Source organism: Chanos chanos, chromosome 6, assembly GCF_902362185.1.
Source record: "Chanos chanos chromosome 6, fChaCha1.1, whole genome shotgun sequence".
In the NCBI taxonomy this organism is placed as follows: Eukaryota; Metazoa; Chordata; class Actinopteri; order Gonorynchiformes; family Chanidae; genus Chanos; species Chanos chanos.
In genome coordinates, this window is record NC_044500.1 from 13534975 (window position 1) to 13552370 (window position 17396).

General features: G+C 39.7%; 2 protein-coding genes and 1 non-coding gene across 3 annotated transcripts; 1 reads left to right on the forward strand and 2 right to left on the reverse strand.

Moving 5' to 3' along the window:
* Nucleotides 1–374: 374 nt before the first annotated feature.
* trnat-agu (transfer RNA threonine (anticodon AGU)) lies at nt 375–448 on the reverse strand. The gene has a single exon. It is a non-coding gene; the product is annotated as a tRNA-Thr (tRNA).
* A 2502-nt stretch (nt 449–2950) lies between these two features.
* LOC115814718 (TRPM8 channel-associated factor homolog) lies at nt 2951–7690 on the forward strand. Its single transcript, XM_030777656.1, has 7 exons — nt 2951–3567; nt 3657–4645; nt 4985–5079; nt 5480–5693; nt 5876–6115; nt 6775–7112; nt 7448–7690. The coding sequence occupies exons 1-7, from the start codon at nt 2951–2953 to the stop codon at nt 7688–7690; spliced, it is 2736 nt and encodes a 911-aa protein (XP_030633516.1).
* Nucleotides 7691–8907: 1217 nt separating this feature from the next.
* LOC115815076 (endonuclease domain-containing 1 protein) lies at nt 8908–10485 on the reverse strand. Its single transcript, XM_030778044.1, has 3 exons — nt 10189–10485; nt 9693–9849; nt 8908–9299 (listed from the first exon to the last, which is right to left on the reverse strand). Exons 1-3 carry the CDS (start codon nt 10483–10485, stop codon nt 8908–8910), a joined length of 846 nt encoding a protein of 281 aa, XP_030633904.1.
* Nucleotides 10486–17396: the final 6911 nt, after the last annotated feature.

Genomic DNA, 17396 nt, shown 5'->3' on the forward strand with positions numbered 1-17396 from the left:
AAATTGAAGAGCCGTAGTCCAGTGGTTGACAATTATGACTCGCAACGAAAAGAGGTCAATACGGCCTAACTGTTGCAGTAAAATAAGGGCTTAAAAATTTGTGAACCTTTGTTATTTTTATTACTATCTTATTCTGTTGAGCAGGGGTAAGAGCTTCCTTTTAATTTGCTAACAGGAATTAAACATGATCAAGCCTGCACTGTATAGTATTTGGTTAAACTATAAACTCTCGAACTCCAGTGGATGTTTTTATATGCTTGCACACCTTATGTAGGTGACCAGTGCACTATTAACAGTTCACCACACTACCAGTGCATATGTGAGCAAGCCGATGTTTTAGTCATGTGAAAGTGGAGAATTTTGTAATAGTAAAGAGGCACTGCTGGGATTTGAATCCAGGATCTCCTGTTTACTAGACAGGCGCTTTAACCAACTAAGCCACAGCGCCTTCTTCTCTGGCACCAAACAACCCTGCTTACTTCTGTATCGGGGATCTCAGCGCATTGTCCTGAAGGACCATAGGAAGTCTTCAAGTGTCTGAGCCTGCTTACATTTTGTGACAAGTTTCACAGGACTGCATATAGAATGTTGTTCTTGTCTGTTGGTGCTTAGGCAGCCTGGCATGTCATCTACACATCCAGAATAGCCAGTTAAGTCACAGCACCAGAGGTTTCTCATCAATGAAATGACTTTTCAAGGCCAAAAAGTGTGGACCTTTGCTGACATGGAATCATAGTTTTCTGGTACAGAGCATGATAGGACTTCTGATGCTTCCAATGCAGGCCTAGAGTAAAAAAAAAAAAAAAAAAAAGACAGTGCTGGGGATTAATCTCAGGGTTTCCTAAGAGCTAAAGCTTTTATTCAATCAAACTGTAGGAAATCAGGCATTTTTTGAAAATCCTGATTTTGAAGATTTTGAAAAGGTGATTCATTAACTAGCCATGGTGCTCACACATATATTAGTTTGAGCTGGTGCATTTACACATTTTCACCCCCCACCCATCTTTGCCCAGGCAGTAGTGATCGAACTGTTTTTAACATTTGTAACAGGTTTGGATCCCTCAAGGTACTACATAATAATTGACAGCTCTTTGTGTCCGTAACAGACCACCCTAATTCTCTCCATAGTTTAGCTGCGTTTCACATGTTAAATCTGTCCTTGAGAATCAAATGCCTGTCTAAGTAGATTGAGTGACCAAGTGTCAGTTTACCTAGCTGTGTCAAGCAAGTGTCAGTTTACCTAATGTCTGTCTTGATAAACCAGATCACCCTGATAGAAAAACAATGGAAAAATCTAAGATCAAAGAAGCTGAAGTGTTAAAGTGGCCTCAGTAGTGGCATCACCTACAAAAAAAAGTGGTATCAGCTCATGAAGAGTGTGGTCATATATAAAATTCATTGGACATTGTTTTGGTATTAATAAGTGAGTAAATATCATTTAGTCATTTCCCACAGCGTCACCACATCACAGCTCACATGATAAAAGTTTTACAAATATGTCACTGGAAAAACAGGTTCTAGGAAAGGTGTAACAATAATGGTATGTATTCACAAACCACTCAGATGAGTTCACTGTTTGCTGATGGATTTTAAGCAGAATGACCAGCATGCAGGCATTTATTAAATGGCTTTGAGTGTCATGTCGTTGTCCATAATTATTTTATGTTTTTGTGTTAAACGTCATTAGTTCGTGAAAAATCTGTTACTTTCAAGTTAATATTAAATTGTGTCTGATATAGAGAGCATAAATAAGCGACTCTCCCAATAGTTTTGACCACCTAAATAGAGACATAGATATGCCTTTCTCATAAAATGTCATTGGGTCTCTAAGCATACATCTGCTGGTGTTGCTGGCATTTTATATAATATGAGTGAAAATACTAAGATTTGGGTATTCCTGGGGACACTCTGTATGTTCCCTGCAGATCAGTCACAAAATTTACGATGTTTCTGAAAAGTTGTGCTCCAAAATATCCCTCATCGATATGCCAGTGCATTAATGACAATGGGAATCCATGGAGTCTATGGAATGAAACAGCAAAAACTATATCTGACAGTAATGAACAAACTGATAATGCTGTTGCCACACAAACATATATGATTATACTTCGATATTGCCTGGTTAGTTCAACAGTTATATTTTCCAATGTTTGTTCGGGGATTTTAAAAATTTTCCATTTCTCCCTTAGAGGGAGTTGGCTCTACAAATAGGCACTCCTGTATTTCAGTCACAGGGCTCTGGTAAAAACAAGGCATTCATTCTCTGCTCTTTTGGCACGCCCATCTACCTCTCTCTAAAGCCTGGCCTACGTAATACAATTTTGCACTTCTGTGCGCTCATAGTGATTGGTTTTTTAGATGTAGAGTGATATGATCAGATGTGTTCCTCTGTTTTTTTGTGTATATGAATGTCATCCTAAGGTAAGTGCGTGACTCTACATTGTAACCAATATTTTTGGATTGATCTTTCTTACCAGTTAAAGTGTAGTGTATTCAGACAAGCTCATTAGGACCATATAAGATTTGGACCTGTGGTCAGGTACTTATTTACTTACCAGATGGTTTCTAAAGATTAACATGTTTATTTTAAAGTTTAACAAATTTTCTTTTCTCTTGTTAATTGCAGTAGGAATAACCGTGAATAATTAATCAATACTATTTGTCTGACAAATAGTATTGATTAATGTTCTGTGTATGCTATAGGCTATAGTATGTTTTTTGGTTTCTTTAGATTCTGTATATTTTGCCATTTAGAGGACCCTGTTAGGGATACTAGGCTTAATGACCACATTTGAATTATGTATTGCAGTGGTTATATTTTGTCTTGTCTTTGTCTTTGTAAACCCTCCAACAATAGCTCAATACTGGAAACTGAAGATACCTAAATTCCAACCAGACGAACTAAGCCTGAGCTGCTTTAGAACATCAGCAAGCCTCCACCCAGAACAACATGGCACGTGAGCAAGACTACTCGGCTCTTATGCGTGGACTGCAGGAGCTTGATTTCCGTAAGCGACAGACACCTAGTGACCTGGTGCTGATTGGTGACCATGCTTTTCCATTGGCCATGAATCCAAGAGGTCAGGTTTTAATGGCAGCATCTCGCTACGGCCAGGGAAGGGTGGTGGTGTTGGGACATGAGGAATATCTCACAGCGTTTCCTGGTTTGGTCGAGAACGCCTTGTCTTGGCTGATGCCCTGTGCTGATCCTACACCTTCTGTGGGCATTCATCAAAGCTGCAGTGCAGTTGCTGACAACTTGTGTTATTCTGCTATAAATGCAGAGTTGGGAGACTTTCGAAGTGGCTTTGGTGTGTATGTCTGCGATGCCTATAATGTAGAAATGTGTGCTAAGGATCTGGTGGCCTTCCTCAAAGCTGGAGGAGGTCTGCTCATCGCAGGTCAGGCCTGGAGCTGGGCAGAGGCCAATCCAAAGGAGAACGCTTTGCTCAGCTTTCCGGGGAACAAAGTGTGTAGTGTAGCAGGAATCTACTTCTCGGAACACCAAGGGGAGCTTGGTACGTTTCCTGTACCCATGCAGATTCCCGTCAGCTGGCTCTCTGTGTCGTAAGTATTGAGCTAACTCAGTGCTTTCCTTTGCCACATACTTGTGATAGTCTTTAAAGCTAATATTTCGTAATTTGCACTTTCCCCAGGATAGGCAAAGATTTCAAAGAAGACCTGGAATTTCTTCTGAGAGGAGTTTCAGAGTTTGACATCCGGGGTGGAGCTACGCCCTCTGAGGTCTTGGTGCACGGACCATTAGCATTTCCCATTGGAACTACTCCAGATGGAAGAGCCTTTATTGCTGGAGCATACTATGGGCAGGGTCGTGTAATTGTGGCTACCCATGAGGGTTACTTGGGACGCGAATCATTATCCACTTTCATGGTCAATGCCATTCACTGGTTGGATGAGGGGCGCAATGGGCTGGTTGGTGTCCTGCCCAAACTGAAAGGAGCATGTACACAGCTGAACAAGTCTGGGCTGAAATGTCAACAGACTGGCTTCAAGGAAGGACTCAGTGTCTATGTGTGTACCTCCTACAGTGACGCCCAATGTGATGAAATCCAAGACTTTGTGGCTGAAGGCGGTGGACTCCTTATTGGTGGTCATGCTTGGTATTGGGCTCAAACCCACACAGGGTGTAATGTTATGACTGATTACCCTGGAAATCACATCCTTAACAAGATGGGGCTGTGTCTCTTGGGCAACACTTTGAGTGCAGGGCTTTACAAGGCTCGACAATCAAAGCAATGCGCTGAAGATTACCATTTCCGCAGCATGCTGCAGCATTTTGCTGAACATGTGACCTTAGGCAAGAAACTGGAGGAGCATGAGCAGGCTTCTTTAAAGAGGCTTGGCAGTGACTGTGCCAGGTATCTACAAATGCAAGCGCATGAATGTGCCTCTTATGCCTCGGTGTTGACAGTCCTCACCGACATGGTAAAAAAGGCAGGGGTTCCACAGGTGTGTCACAAGTGTCCAGTCAAAAGTCCTAAAGATCACCTCCTCCTCAATGTTGGGGCAGAAGTGTACAAAGTTTGCTCAGACCCTGATGCTCTACTGCCCTACATCATTAAGGATAGACCTAATCTGCCCACTGTCTCCAATGCAAGGATACGCATCAGTGCCAAAACGGAAGGTAGATCATGTCTATTTCTAGAAGACTGATAGGAAGAAACTCAGTATGAGTATATAGTCAATGAGTTGCTTAACTGAAATATGTGATTTAGAATGTTTACAGTTTTTAAAAAATGGTCATATTGCCACTGGTCAAACTGATCCACTCATTGACCAGTGCAGTCTGCTCAGTACTTCCCAGCACGTTAAAATAAAAAAGCAGTGGTTTGAAACAGTTGCTGTTTTGAGGAGTTGTTGATGCATTGCAAGATTCTCTGTCAAAGGAATTTATATTCAATGTTGTTTGCTTCGTGAAAACAGATGTTCCAGAATGAAACTACATTGTGATCCTTTGTTCCAGGTTGTGAGGAATGGATAAGCACTGGTTTGTATCTTTCCCCTGGAATGAAGACTTACATAGCAATCCCCCCACAAATCATTGGGAAAGGCTGGAAGGTGATTACTTTATGTGTTTTCACTAAGTTTTCAGTAAAAAAATCCAAAAAAGAAGGTTAATAGTGGTTTGATTTGATTTAGCTGGACACAAGTTGTAAGCCTCAAGCTTTTCACTAGTGTGGTGTATCAATATAAACATGATAAAATTTTAATTGGGGTTTTAATACAGTGTAAGATGTGGCATGTTGTAACTGCCTACATCTTGCCTTCTCGAGCAAGCGTTACTGCTATTTTTAGGTGCTCAAGCAGTATCACTGCAGATGGTACCTTGCATTGTCCTTTCTGTTTTGCACTTATGGATGCTTACTCACTTTTAAGAAAGGCTTTAGACTAAGGGCTGAAATTTAACAAAAATAGAATAATCAGAAGTGAATTTTGCTGAATTTCACATACCCTTTAGATTCAGATTGGTTGCCAGACAGATAACATCGGCAAAGCAGATGTTCTGAAGAGGGCTGCAGTGGTACATCAACGATATCCTGTGAATGCAGAGATGATACAAGTGCATAACCTTTGGGGAGGCCTCATTTATCTCATAGCTCCACCCAAAAGTCAAGTGGAAGATGTGGAGGTCATTGTACAGATTGCTGTCCAAGCACCCTACTATAAGTCTGGTAAGGTTGTTCATCAGGGCATCACAATATAAATGTATGAGTACCCATTATATGAAGACAGCAGGTTGTCCAATAACAAAACTAGACTTACTGTGTGTAATGGCACAATCAAAATGCAATGGTGTCTGCATCCCATTAGGAACTTTGCCAATTTAAAGACCAAGAGCATTTCTCGCCTTTAGGAGAAACCAGTGTGGAAGAGTGGGTGGACCATATCCGAAATGCACCTGCACCCTGGGCGGAGCTTGAGTTTGAAAATATCATCCTCACCATGGAGTCAGAAGTGATCCGGCATCTAGACCGTCCTGATGAAGTGGCCGCGTTGTGGGACGACATTATGAGGGGAATTGCTGACCTAGCTGCCAAGCCTGCAAAATTCCACCGCAAAGAACGCTTTGTGGCTGATGTTCAGATCTCTCACGGTCTGTTACACACAGTCTTTTATGACTTTTCATTTATTGCATTTATTGCCAGTATCTGTTGTTCAAGATGTGTCAAAGTGTAGCCAATCCATGACTCACATGTTGGTGGGAAGGTACTGTTTTGCATCCCAGTGGTTTCACCATGAGGATGACTCCATATCATTTTGAGTATCTTACATCATTGACTATGCTTCTTTTTGTGTATGTACTGCAATTTTTTGTCATTGAAACAAGTCTGGGTAAATATTGAAGGTAATCCATTAGAGGAAGTTTGTCAGTCTTCTTTCATGATGGCTAACACGATATTTTATAAATGTTTTGAATATGTTTCTAATATGATCAGGTATGCTAAACAGAGCAGAGTTTATTTCTGGTCTTTAGAAATGAAAAACCCACTTGACGTCATATTACCACTCCTACTTGACACCAATGCACTTGATTCAATGTAATCAAGCCCTTAATCAGCTCACTAAAGTATATTAGTGCAGGGGCTTGACCAGGGATGTGCAGTGCTTACCCATTACTGATGTGTGTCATTTGAGTTGTTTGTTCAAATTTTGAAGTCAGAAAGTAGAGAAAGATTCAAAGAGTGTTGAACTTCACTGCTTAGACAATGGACATTTTATTTTATTTTTCATCCCCTCTTCCTCGCCATACAGGTTTTATGCATGCTGGCTATCCAGTTATGATGCATTCCTCATCTGCCAGAGCCCTGGTGGATCCTGGTAAAGCTCGTAAAACAGGCCTGTGGGGGGCCATCCATGAGCTTGGCCATAATCAGCAACGTGGGGTCTGGGAGTTCCCCCCGCATACCACTGAGTGCACATGCAACATCTGGTCAGTCTATATCCATGAGACAGTGCTGGGAGTCATTCGGGAACGGGCTCATCAGAATATGTCTTCTGACAGAAGGCTTACTCGTGCAAAGAACTATGTCAAGTCTGGCCGGGACCTGAAGAACTGGAGTGTTTGGACAGCGCTGGAGACCTACATGCAGGTGGGCTTAACCTTAAGGTGTAAACTGATATTATACAGTTGACAACAAAAAGTAACAGAGGTTTGGTTTATTTAGAATGAAGGTTTGTTTAAAATGAAATAGCCTAATATGTGGTTTTGTTTAGTATTTGCTCATAAGAGAATACTTGTAAGAAGTTACTTAGTTTTTAGGTATTTAATCATGAAATTTTTTTTTAAACATAATTTATTAAAAGCAAATATCTTCATTGTCATGAGGCTTGGCTCAGAAGATACTCATTTATGAACAGCACTCTCATTTACTAAATCTTGATCATTTTTACTCTCAACACCTCTTCAAATATTCCCTTTACCAAGCTTCAAGATGAGTTTGGCTGGGACGCCTTCAAAAAAGTATTTGCCGCCTACCACCAAATGAAGGATGTGCCAAAGAATAATAAGGGCAAGATGAATGTGTATGCTGAAACCTTTTCCAAAGTGGTCAACAGGAATCTGGCTCCCTTCTTCAAAGCTTGGGGCTGGCCAATTGAGCCCAGCACTGAGGAGAGACTCTCCAGTCTGGCTGTATGGAGCGACCACCCTATGGCTCAGTTCGCTTAAGAGAGGAGATGTCCTGGCCATGTGCTCAGTTGCTGTGATATTGGGTTGAGTTTAGAAGGTAGTTCAAGGTCAGCCAGAAACTGAGATTAAGCATATGACAACACTGTTGGTATGGGTATATGGATCTGAAGCTTTTGGTGGTGCACTGAAAATTAAAGTATAGGGTGCTGGTAATTTTACTTAGTCTATGTTTTAGTCCTCAAAATCCTTAGGTGTGAAACTGATTTGAATTTATTTATTAGCTAATACACATTATGGGGTCAATATTTTAAGTGAAATATAAAACTTTCGTACCAGTTACATCACACTGAAAAAAAGGAACACTTAACATTTGCTTATTAATGTTTAATAAAATATTTATTCTGCAGGTGGGACTTTTTTAGGGGAAAATGTGGGCAAAGCGGTTCTTTTCCACTTGTATAATGCACTGTCCTAATATTTATTATATTTTTGTGCTGGGGCTTGTTGTATATGTGCCTTGAATTTATAAGTGTTTACTAAATATTATGCGGAGTCAACAAAAACTATGCTGTTAATGATGTAAACAAATTTGAATCTTTGACTTCATGAAACAGAGCAATACTTGGATAGCTCTTCAAATTCTTACAAAAGGTCCAGTGACTCATTTTCAGCACACAACAAAACACATTTTCATCCGCATAATTCAAACGTCTTCTGAAATACATTTTCTTGTGGTAAGGGTAAGTTATGTTTATGCTTTTGTTGTTGTGAAAATAAAGCCTGTTTGATTTCCAGAACAGAAAAGCCTTTTCTTAGCATTACTTGCTCTGAACTTTTTTTAATGCCATTCAGCAGTCATGTAGACTTTATTTTGTGGTCATTTACAGTAGACATAATTTTCTTTCACTGATGCTTTTGGCACTTTGGAGTATTAACCTGTTGGAGTAGTTACTAGTAGTAGTTCATTTGTACTTATTCTTGACAGAATCTTTTTTTTTTTTTTACATCAGAATCTGTCATCATGGTACTTGAATGGGGGAAAAATCATAACTGACATTTCTGATGAAGTGATCTGTAAATGCAGATTGTAAAATAATTGCCCTCAAAAGGTTTATATTTTCTTCTATAAGAAAATACTCCTCTCGTAATTCAGATTGCTTTAATTTATTCAGGACAATTAGCTTTTTAAATTAGTTGGCCTGTGACGTGTTGTGATCTCACACTAAAATGTGCAGATCTAAGATGTAGAGCTTCATTTAAGCCCTGCACTGGTTATAGAACAGCTCTCCAACTGGTGTGTTGGAGTATTGCTGCAAGAACCCAACCATCTCATCGAGGGTGAGCTTCTCAACTACGTTTAGCTCAGAGTTCAGGGCGGTGGCAGCACCACTGAGGATAGGACGACCATTCTGGTCAGTGCAGCAGTAGGCGTTCCACATGTAATCCGGGATATTGACACGCCTGACGTTATTCTTGATGATCCAGTTGTTTGCAGACGGGATGGCGCCCACCAGCACGTAGGCCTTATGACACTTGGACAGGAACAGGTCTGTCATCTCAGACTCATGGATGCGCCAAGAATTCTGGTTTAGCGTGGGGTTCTGGGGCACCACATTGGTGAGGGTGAAGGTGGCATTGCGGCTGGGGACTACATTAAAGCAGAATTGACCGTGGAATTAATAGGAAAATGAGGAACGTTTTCACAAACAGACAATGATACATTTCCAATACTGTTTCCTGTGACACTTTACTGTGTGTGAACTTAGTTGATGTTAGACATGGACAGGCCATGACCTGTCACACCAACGTAACATAATGTTCAGTAATAACACAGTGGTTCAGAATGCCTGTGCTTACACACTGGCAATTTGACAGAGGTTAATTTTAGCTCTACCTGGTGTTTAGTTCTGCAAATCATGATCTTTCCCTGTCCATTTAAAGGAATGTTTAGCAAAAATAAGAAATCACACAGAATTTTTTTCTCCTAGGAAGACCTCTTGGAATGAGAGGCAAGTGGTAGTTTTTTGTGTCGTCGTTGTACCTGGATGGTGCCCATTGGGGTTCAGGTGTCCACGGTCAAAACCAGAGTGTGTGTAGTCCTCATTCAGAGCTTGATTATCACCCAAGTAGACATCAGGGTTGTCCCTACCAAGCCAGTAACCATCTTTCATCTCAGACCCCCAGGATGGATCCACCAGCTGGAATAGTATGCTGTATTTAGAAATCCATTGGGGGTGTGTGTGTGTGTACACATGTATGTGTGAATGAGTGTGCATGTACATGTACACACAGGTACACGTGGGCAAGTGTTGGTTGAATAAGAATTTGAGTGTTGCTGAATGGTGCCATATTTTTCAGCCATGATCTACACAAAGATCCATCTCATCCCATATGACAGTAACATATTGTCACTTAAAGATATATTTTTTATCCCATTTATGTCAGTTAGTCACACAAATTGGTTACTAATTCAGGAGAAAAAGCACATGTTTGTTTTACACATGTTGTTTTGAAGGACAAGACCACTTCAAACTCACCTGTGGCTCCACAAACCAGCGCTTCTCCCTGCCACCTCCATTGCTGGGCTCAAACACATAAGCAGAGTAGACAGCAATGCGGTGTCTTGTGTCATACAGTGTGGCGAAGTAGTACTGGTTCTCGAAGCGCTGACACAGACGAGCAACGCCAGGCGTAGAAGCACCCCACTCCGGCACTTTTCCTCTGTAGAAATATTCCATACATTTAGGAATGTCTTGGAAATTAGTCACCACTTCTCCCTCAGTCAGAGACAGGAATGTGCCCATTAGGACACAGAGAGCAATGGTGATCTGCATGGCTGCACTAACAGTCTGCCGTGTTTTTGGTATAACCCGCGAGACAGCTAGGTAACAGCTTTTGGACACCCACCTTTATATTCTCCTGCCTTTATCTGTATTACGCACCTTCCATCATTATCTCTCTTTCTGTGACAGGTGAAGGTCACCAGGTAGAGCTAAAATTAACCTCTGTCAAACTGCCAGTGTGTAAGCACAGGCATTCTGAACCACTGTGTTATTACTGAACATGTTACGTTGGCGTCACAGGTCACGGCCTGTCCATGTCTAACATCAAAGGCGTTGGCTAATGATTCACCGAAAAACGTGATTCTCCACTGGACTTGCAAAGTGGGGTCTGTGTAGTTTGCACCAGAGTGATCCTTAAAAGAAAATCACATCATGATATTTTTTAATGATTCAAAGTTGAACCAGTCTATGCAAAAAAAAAAAAAAAACACCATATGTGCACAGTTAATGGCGTATAATTGGGTTCATTAAATTACCACTTGCCTTGATTGCCAACAAGCATTCTTCAAAATCTTTTGTCACTTTCTGTGAACAATTGACTTAACTCCTAAGAACTGAGTCACCATTTGCAAAATGACACCTTTCATGAGCAAAATGCCCTTTGCTCTCCCCAAAATATCCATAACAAAATTCAGAGCATTAACACCAATTTTAATCATCTTTGTATCATCACCAGTGAAATACTTTCCTAAATGATTGTGGAGTCACTGATATTTATATGGGTAAGCACCTCTACAGGAGCTGAAATCTGAGTACTATTTTGCAAAAAAAAAATGTTCTTCATCTTTTCATTTTATGTAAAAGCAGGAATAAACTGCTGCTCATGCTTCATTATTTTTGTTGCAGTAATCAAGATAAACTCATTTTGATTTTAAAATGATTATTTAAAGGTGAGAATAGAAGAAAGATTAAAAAGAAATGACTGTTTAAAAAAAAAAAAAGTTATGTAAAAAGTTACGTTAAAAGGCTGTTTAAAAAAAAAAGTTACGTAAGACAGGAATATTCCGTGTTTATGGAGTTGCTAACAAACTAAAATTCACAGCAGGTCTAGGCTACCAATGATCGACCAAGGATTAAAATCCTGATAAAACAGGAATAAGATGTTGAATATGTAGTGTGGTTAATGAATGTCTCTTCAGATCTGTTGATGTTTTTTTCCACTACGTTGGATTGTGTAAACAGTGGCTCATATGTTTGTTTCCCATGATCCAGCTATGAAGACATGAGAATACTGAAGGCTCCTGACCTGAATTTACCTCCCTTTGATGTAACACTACACACACCACCAGAGGGCAATAAGCTTAAGGTTGTAATGTCCAGTTCGCTTAAATTTTGCTGGCCTTTCCAAAATACTCTTTTTCTCTCTATGAGAAAATATTTACAGTTTTTGTGTGTGCATCTCCAGTTTCAGTTTTATGAACGAGGATGTTAAATCATGTCTTTTTTTTTATTTGATGTTTGGTTATCATGGATGCTATGTGCTCCTGGTTAAGCCTTGCTTTACTTTGAGCTGGTCACTTGTCCAAAACAAAGCACAAAGGCTAGGCCTTGCTGACACTAGGTGGAGGAATAGGACAAGAGTTTAAATTCAACTTTCTGGATTTTGAAAAATCTCTCCAGGCTGTAGGGAGCAATTCCCTCAAACACACATACAACAACGAAACAATAATCGAATTATTCATACATAGTTTTAATGGTAGCTAAAGACGTATGAGTGCATTTTTCCCCCCAAACATAAAATTATCTAAAAAAAAAACCTGGATGTTTATAGTGCTTTGCTGAACTGTCACTCTCCTGTCATTTTCCAAAAACAGACAGAAATTAAAACAGAGGTCTCAATAGGCTGTGATAGCAAATATATCTCAGAAGAAGGCCATTATCTCCAAATTGTTTTTTTGTTTTATTTTCAAATGTGTAACTCTCAGTAGATCTACTGTCTCAGTCCAAAACGTAATCCAAGGATGCCAACTCACCTTGTTCAAAACAGGCAGGAGCTGTATTGAAAGTGAAACACTTAAAAGGACACAGATCATGATTGTTATGGTTGTTATGACTGTGTTAAAGTGGTTCTATTTCTAGATATGCCAGCTCCACTTTGAACTGGATCATTTATCGTGTTGGTGTATCAGTAGTTGCCACATTTTATAATGAAATGATCCTACACTTGAAATTGTCATGCTGGTGTCATGAACATCCTAAGTAAACAGATTAGCTAAGTGAGTAACTATTGACTAGTTTCAGCAACAATTTATTTATGCTAAATTTGTTTGGATTCCAAGCAACTGGAGTCTTCAGATGAAATAAGCAGGTTAACACACAGGGCATGCAGAGAGCCAAGTTCAAATCTGCTCAAACCCTCTCCACTCCTCCTCAGCTACGCCTTTAAAGTCAATGCATTTCAGATTTATTCATACATTTCCAATATATTTATGCATGACTCTCCCTCCTTCCCTCCTCTCCCCTCCCCTCCGACACCCCATCCCATTACTGTAATCCATCACAGCGGCATCATCCGCCATGCGAGCAGCCCCTCAAGTTACCATGGCAACCACCTCAGGCCCCAGCTCTGCGCAACCCCTTTCTGATTGGCTGGCAGACTCAGGCAGTCAGAGTCTGTCTGGTAGATGTGGTAATTGGCTTGGAGTCTCCAATCACTCCCCCCCCCTCCTCCACAAACACACACACACACACACTCCCAATACATACACACACATACACACACATACAGACAAACCAAAAAAACACACACACACACACATCATTATATTCTAACACCATATAAAACCAAAGCACACCTACGAATGTGTCGCTACACAGAGGTATCACATTCTCACAGACATCTACAAAGCAGAGAACTTAAGATTAGGGTCAGAGTAATGATCTTTTTTGGCAGCGGGAGGTTGAGTGCATCTTTGGAGAATGAGAGAGTGAGAGAAGGGGTGAAGGTTATCAGGGTATTTGAATGGAATATGGGGTTTACTTTATGGATAAAGGTATTTGGATCTAAGGATGCTGCGTAAAGGAAAAAAAAAATCTAAACACAGAAGCACTAAGAGAAAGACTGCATTTGCCTCACCGACCACGCTTGGTTAGGTTTCTTAAGCCTAGCTTTAAGTCAAGACAATTGCTCATTCCACTGCTTTGAGAGCAGGGGAAATCAGTGCTGTGCAGAGACAATAAAGAGATTTTGTTCCCAAACAGAAAACTGTTAAATATATTTATGTCAAGTCGCTTCAAACAACATGGCTCGAGTTCTCCCCTAAACAGTTTTTATGTGTCTTCTCTTCAATATCTATATATTATTTATCACTGAATGATTCCTACATGCCACCAAAAAGAGAGAATTTAAAGAGAGTACAGTGTATTTGAACACTGGGCCAGTGTCAGAGATCTCAGCATACCATAATATATCAGTACGTGGAATAATTCATATTGTGTCGTTATCGCAATAACCCTATTATTGATATTCCTTGTGAGTGTTCAGATGTTGTGTTAATGCTGTGTTAGATGATGTATATATTAAATAAAAGTAAGAAAGACAAAATAGGGAATATATTTGCAAACAGGTCCTAAACTGTGCGAAGATTAAAGCTGCCACTGGGTTAGTGATTTCTGTGATCTTTACTGAATTAGCCCAGAGGGAACCGATCTCTTGAATATCACGTTGTTGTAGTGCTTCTTCATGTCCACACGAAACAGCGCAGCATGATAAACTCAGGAGTTCGAGTACATCTTTTATTTCTTGTTTTTTTCGAAATGGATTGAAATAAGACAACAAGGACATCTTTAAAAAAAAAACAAGAAAGAAAGAAAAGAAAAAGAAAAAAAAAAAAACCCCAGAGCTGAGCATGGCTCATGTCAGCCATTCCACGCCCGCTCTATCAATGCACTCATTTTATTTTCAGAGCGTTTCCAAGTATAAGGCAGGAAAAAAAAAAAAAAGAATTCTGAGCCTGAGTGCAATTTTTTTCAACTTTTTTTTTTTTAAACAGACAGATACAAGAAAGAAAAGGAGCTCACACACACTCTCTCTTGCTGAGGAACATCCTCAGTTGGAAAGACAAAGTGCAAGCAAAGATCACAGCACAACAAAATACAAAAGGAACAGACCCTGCTTCTGTCGCAGACTGGCCACGCCTGCGTCCCTGCAACCCCATAACTCAAATCTGAAACCAGGGCAGAGTGAAGGGAACTCTGGGAGAAAGCAGAGAGCTGGACTGATGGACATTAGAGAGGCTGAGAAACGTCAAAGGTCCTGGTCTCAAAGGCCCAATTAAATCGGAAATAGATGAACCTCCAGAAAACAAATTAGTGGCCCTGGACTTCACATACCTTTTTCAAAGCCCACAGATCCAACATAGCATACATCTATCCCTTAGTTCAGCCTCAAAAACAACACAGAGCGATTGTGTATCTCGATTTTTAATGTGGCCTCTTGGCATTTATTGGTCAAAGATAAAGATAGTCGCCAACTCGGTCTCTATCTACATTACCTCACTCTCACGCATTACGTCACCCAAGGTAAAAATACAATCACATCATTTATTAACTCCACCTCTAAACAGAAAAGGCCAATGAGCTAACCCTTTGATTTCCTGCTAACCAATCACAGGGCCCCTTTCAGAAAATGGTCAACATTAGTCACATGATGAAAATGATGTTTACTGAAAGTTACCAGGGAGGAATAGGAAGGTTTATCTCCCCTCTACAAACTCAAGTACGCACATATATTAGATCAAGTAATGCCTTTGATTTTCAATAGATCATTCATTCCTTAATGGCTAAAGCGATAATCCAATCCATTCAGATCCATTCCACTCTGTTAATGCATCACTACACACTCAGGTGTTCTGAAAGGGACATGAGGAGGTCTAAATAGGTGCAGCCAGATGAAATGGATCAACATATCCCTTATGTACTCATTGTGTTGCCTTACGTGACTAAACATGCAAAATGTGAAAAATGTTGCCCCCTAGTTCATTTCTTATGATTAAAATCAGTGTAATGACGCCTTCACTGTCATAGTCACACAGAGGCTGTGCAAAATATTCAGAAATACTCAGAAAATATATAATCAAATGCACTGCAAGAGTGTGTGAAAGTAACCTTACCTGGCTTTACTCAGAAAAATAACGTGTATCAAAATCTGAAAACAAAGCATATTTCTGCCAAACATTACGTTTTTCTAATTCTATGAAAATGCATTGAATTACCATTCTGTATTACTGTTCTACTGTCATGTTGCAATACGAGGTGTACAAACTGAAAAACTGCATCTTCAGCTTTAATCATCCAAATTTTAAAATACTGCAAAAAAAAAAAAAAAAAAAAATTGAGGTGATCCGACATTCAGTTTTATTCGTGGTACTATGCAGAAATAGCTTGACTTTCATATTTTGATACATAAAGCACATTAACTTTTCACTTGACTCCATGACATGAACGTTCAGGTCTGGAAAAAAAAATAAATAAAAAATAGAAACAAAGCGATTATCTATTTACAGCAAGTGTCTCTCAGCTTAAAGCTCCAGGACTGGCCAGACAGGAAGTGGCAGAAGTCCGATCAGGTAGGCCACGGATGCACTGGACTTTGGGTTCCAAACAGTCGCCTCAACACAAGCGCACAAACACACATGCTGGCGTCCCAGTAATACTTTTCTGGTTTTAGCATAACTTTTTTTTCTTTTTCTTTTTCTTTTTTTTTTTTTTTTTTTTGTTCAGCACGTTGCAGTTACGAGTCCTAAAACACAAAGCATCCTTGCAGTTAATAAAGAGCTCATTCTACAAAAGAGGCGGACTATTTTTTTTTTTTTTTTTTTGTCACAAAAGAAAAAAAAAGGAAAATTCCCTTCAAAAGGGTTTCGGTGAAAATAAAAAGTCTCAAAGCTGGCTTTTATTTTGTCCAGTTCAACAAAAATGAGTATCACTGTGGTGTCCTGAAAAAAATTCAGAATCTTACAGATCCCTGCCCCTCCCCCTATCATAGACTCCTCCCACCAGCACTCTGTCATCAAGTTTCACAGTTCCACACTTTTTAAAAAGCGTACGTACATACACACAGACGCAACTCCTCCGTAGAAGGTCACAAACACATTATTGCGAATTAAGTGTGCTTTCTTTAATATTTTTTTGTCCTTAAAAGATTTTTTTTTAAAAAAAACCATAGTATTACAACATGCAGGCAAAGTAATCAAACCATTTAAAAAAAAACAAACACGTGGGCCCTGTTTTTAAAACAAAGCCAGACATTACTCATAAATGTACACTCTTGCAAACACACTCAGAAGAATCTTATGTTGGCTTTTGTAAAGACTGTTAAAGAGATCATGTAAAATACAGTAAGGTCAGACAAAACTGTTTGATGGAACTTCTTTTTTTTTTCATTTTAGATGCAGTGTATGTCACTGTTTAACAATCATGTACCTCATATCGTCTTGAGGCGTCACTCACATTGCTGATGGGTAGACAATTTTAACACACATGTTTAGGTTCAAAGAAAATATTATAAGTCTATAAAACGGATGCTGGTCCATCTGGTTTGTGACAGAAATTGGCTTGTTTTTTTGTTTTTTTTTTGGACCAGGATTAGACCACAAATACCCCTCAAGGCACAGCATTCTCTGCAAAAACCATTCAGTTAACTTCTGGAGCTAAGCCTGTGTGTCTAATCAGTTACTGGCTAATCATGATGATCTGGAGTTACTTGAGAGTATTTAACCATTAATCATTGGTTTAACAAGACAAATGCAGCTCAAACGTCAGCAAAAGATCACAGACGTACTTTCTCTGTTGACATTTCTCTGTTTCTGACAATGTGTAAAGAGGCTTTCGGACACTGATCAGATCTCTTTGAGATGTACTTGGTTGTATATTGTTGCAAATCATTCTCATTTAACTATTTG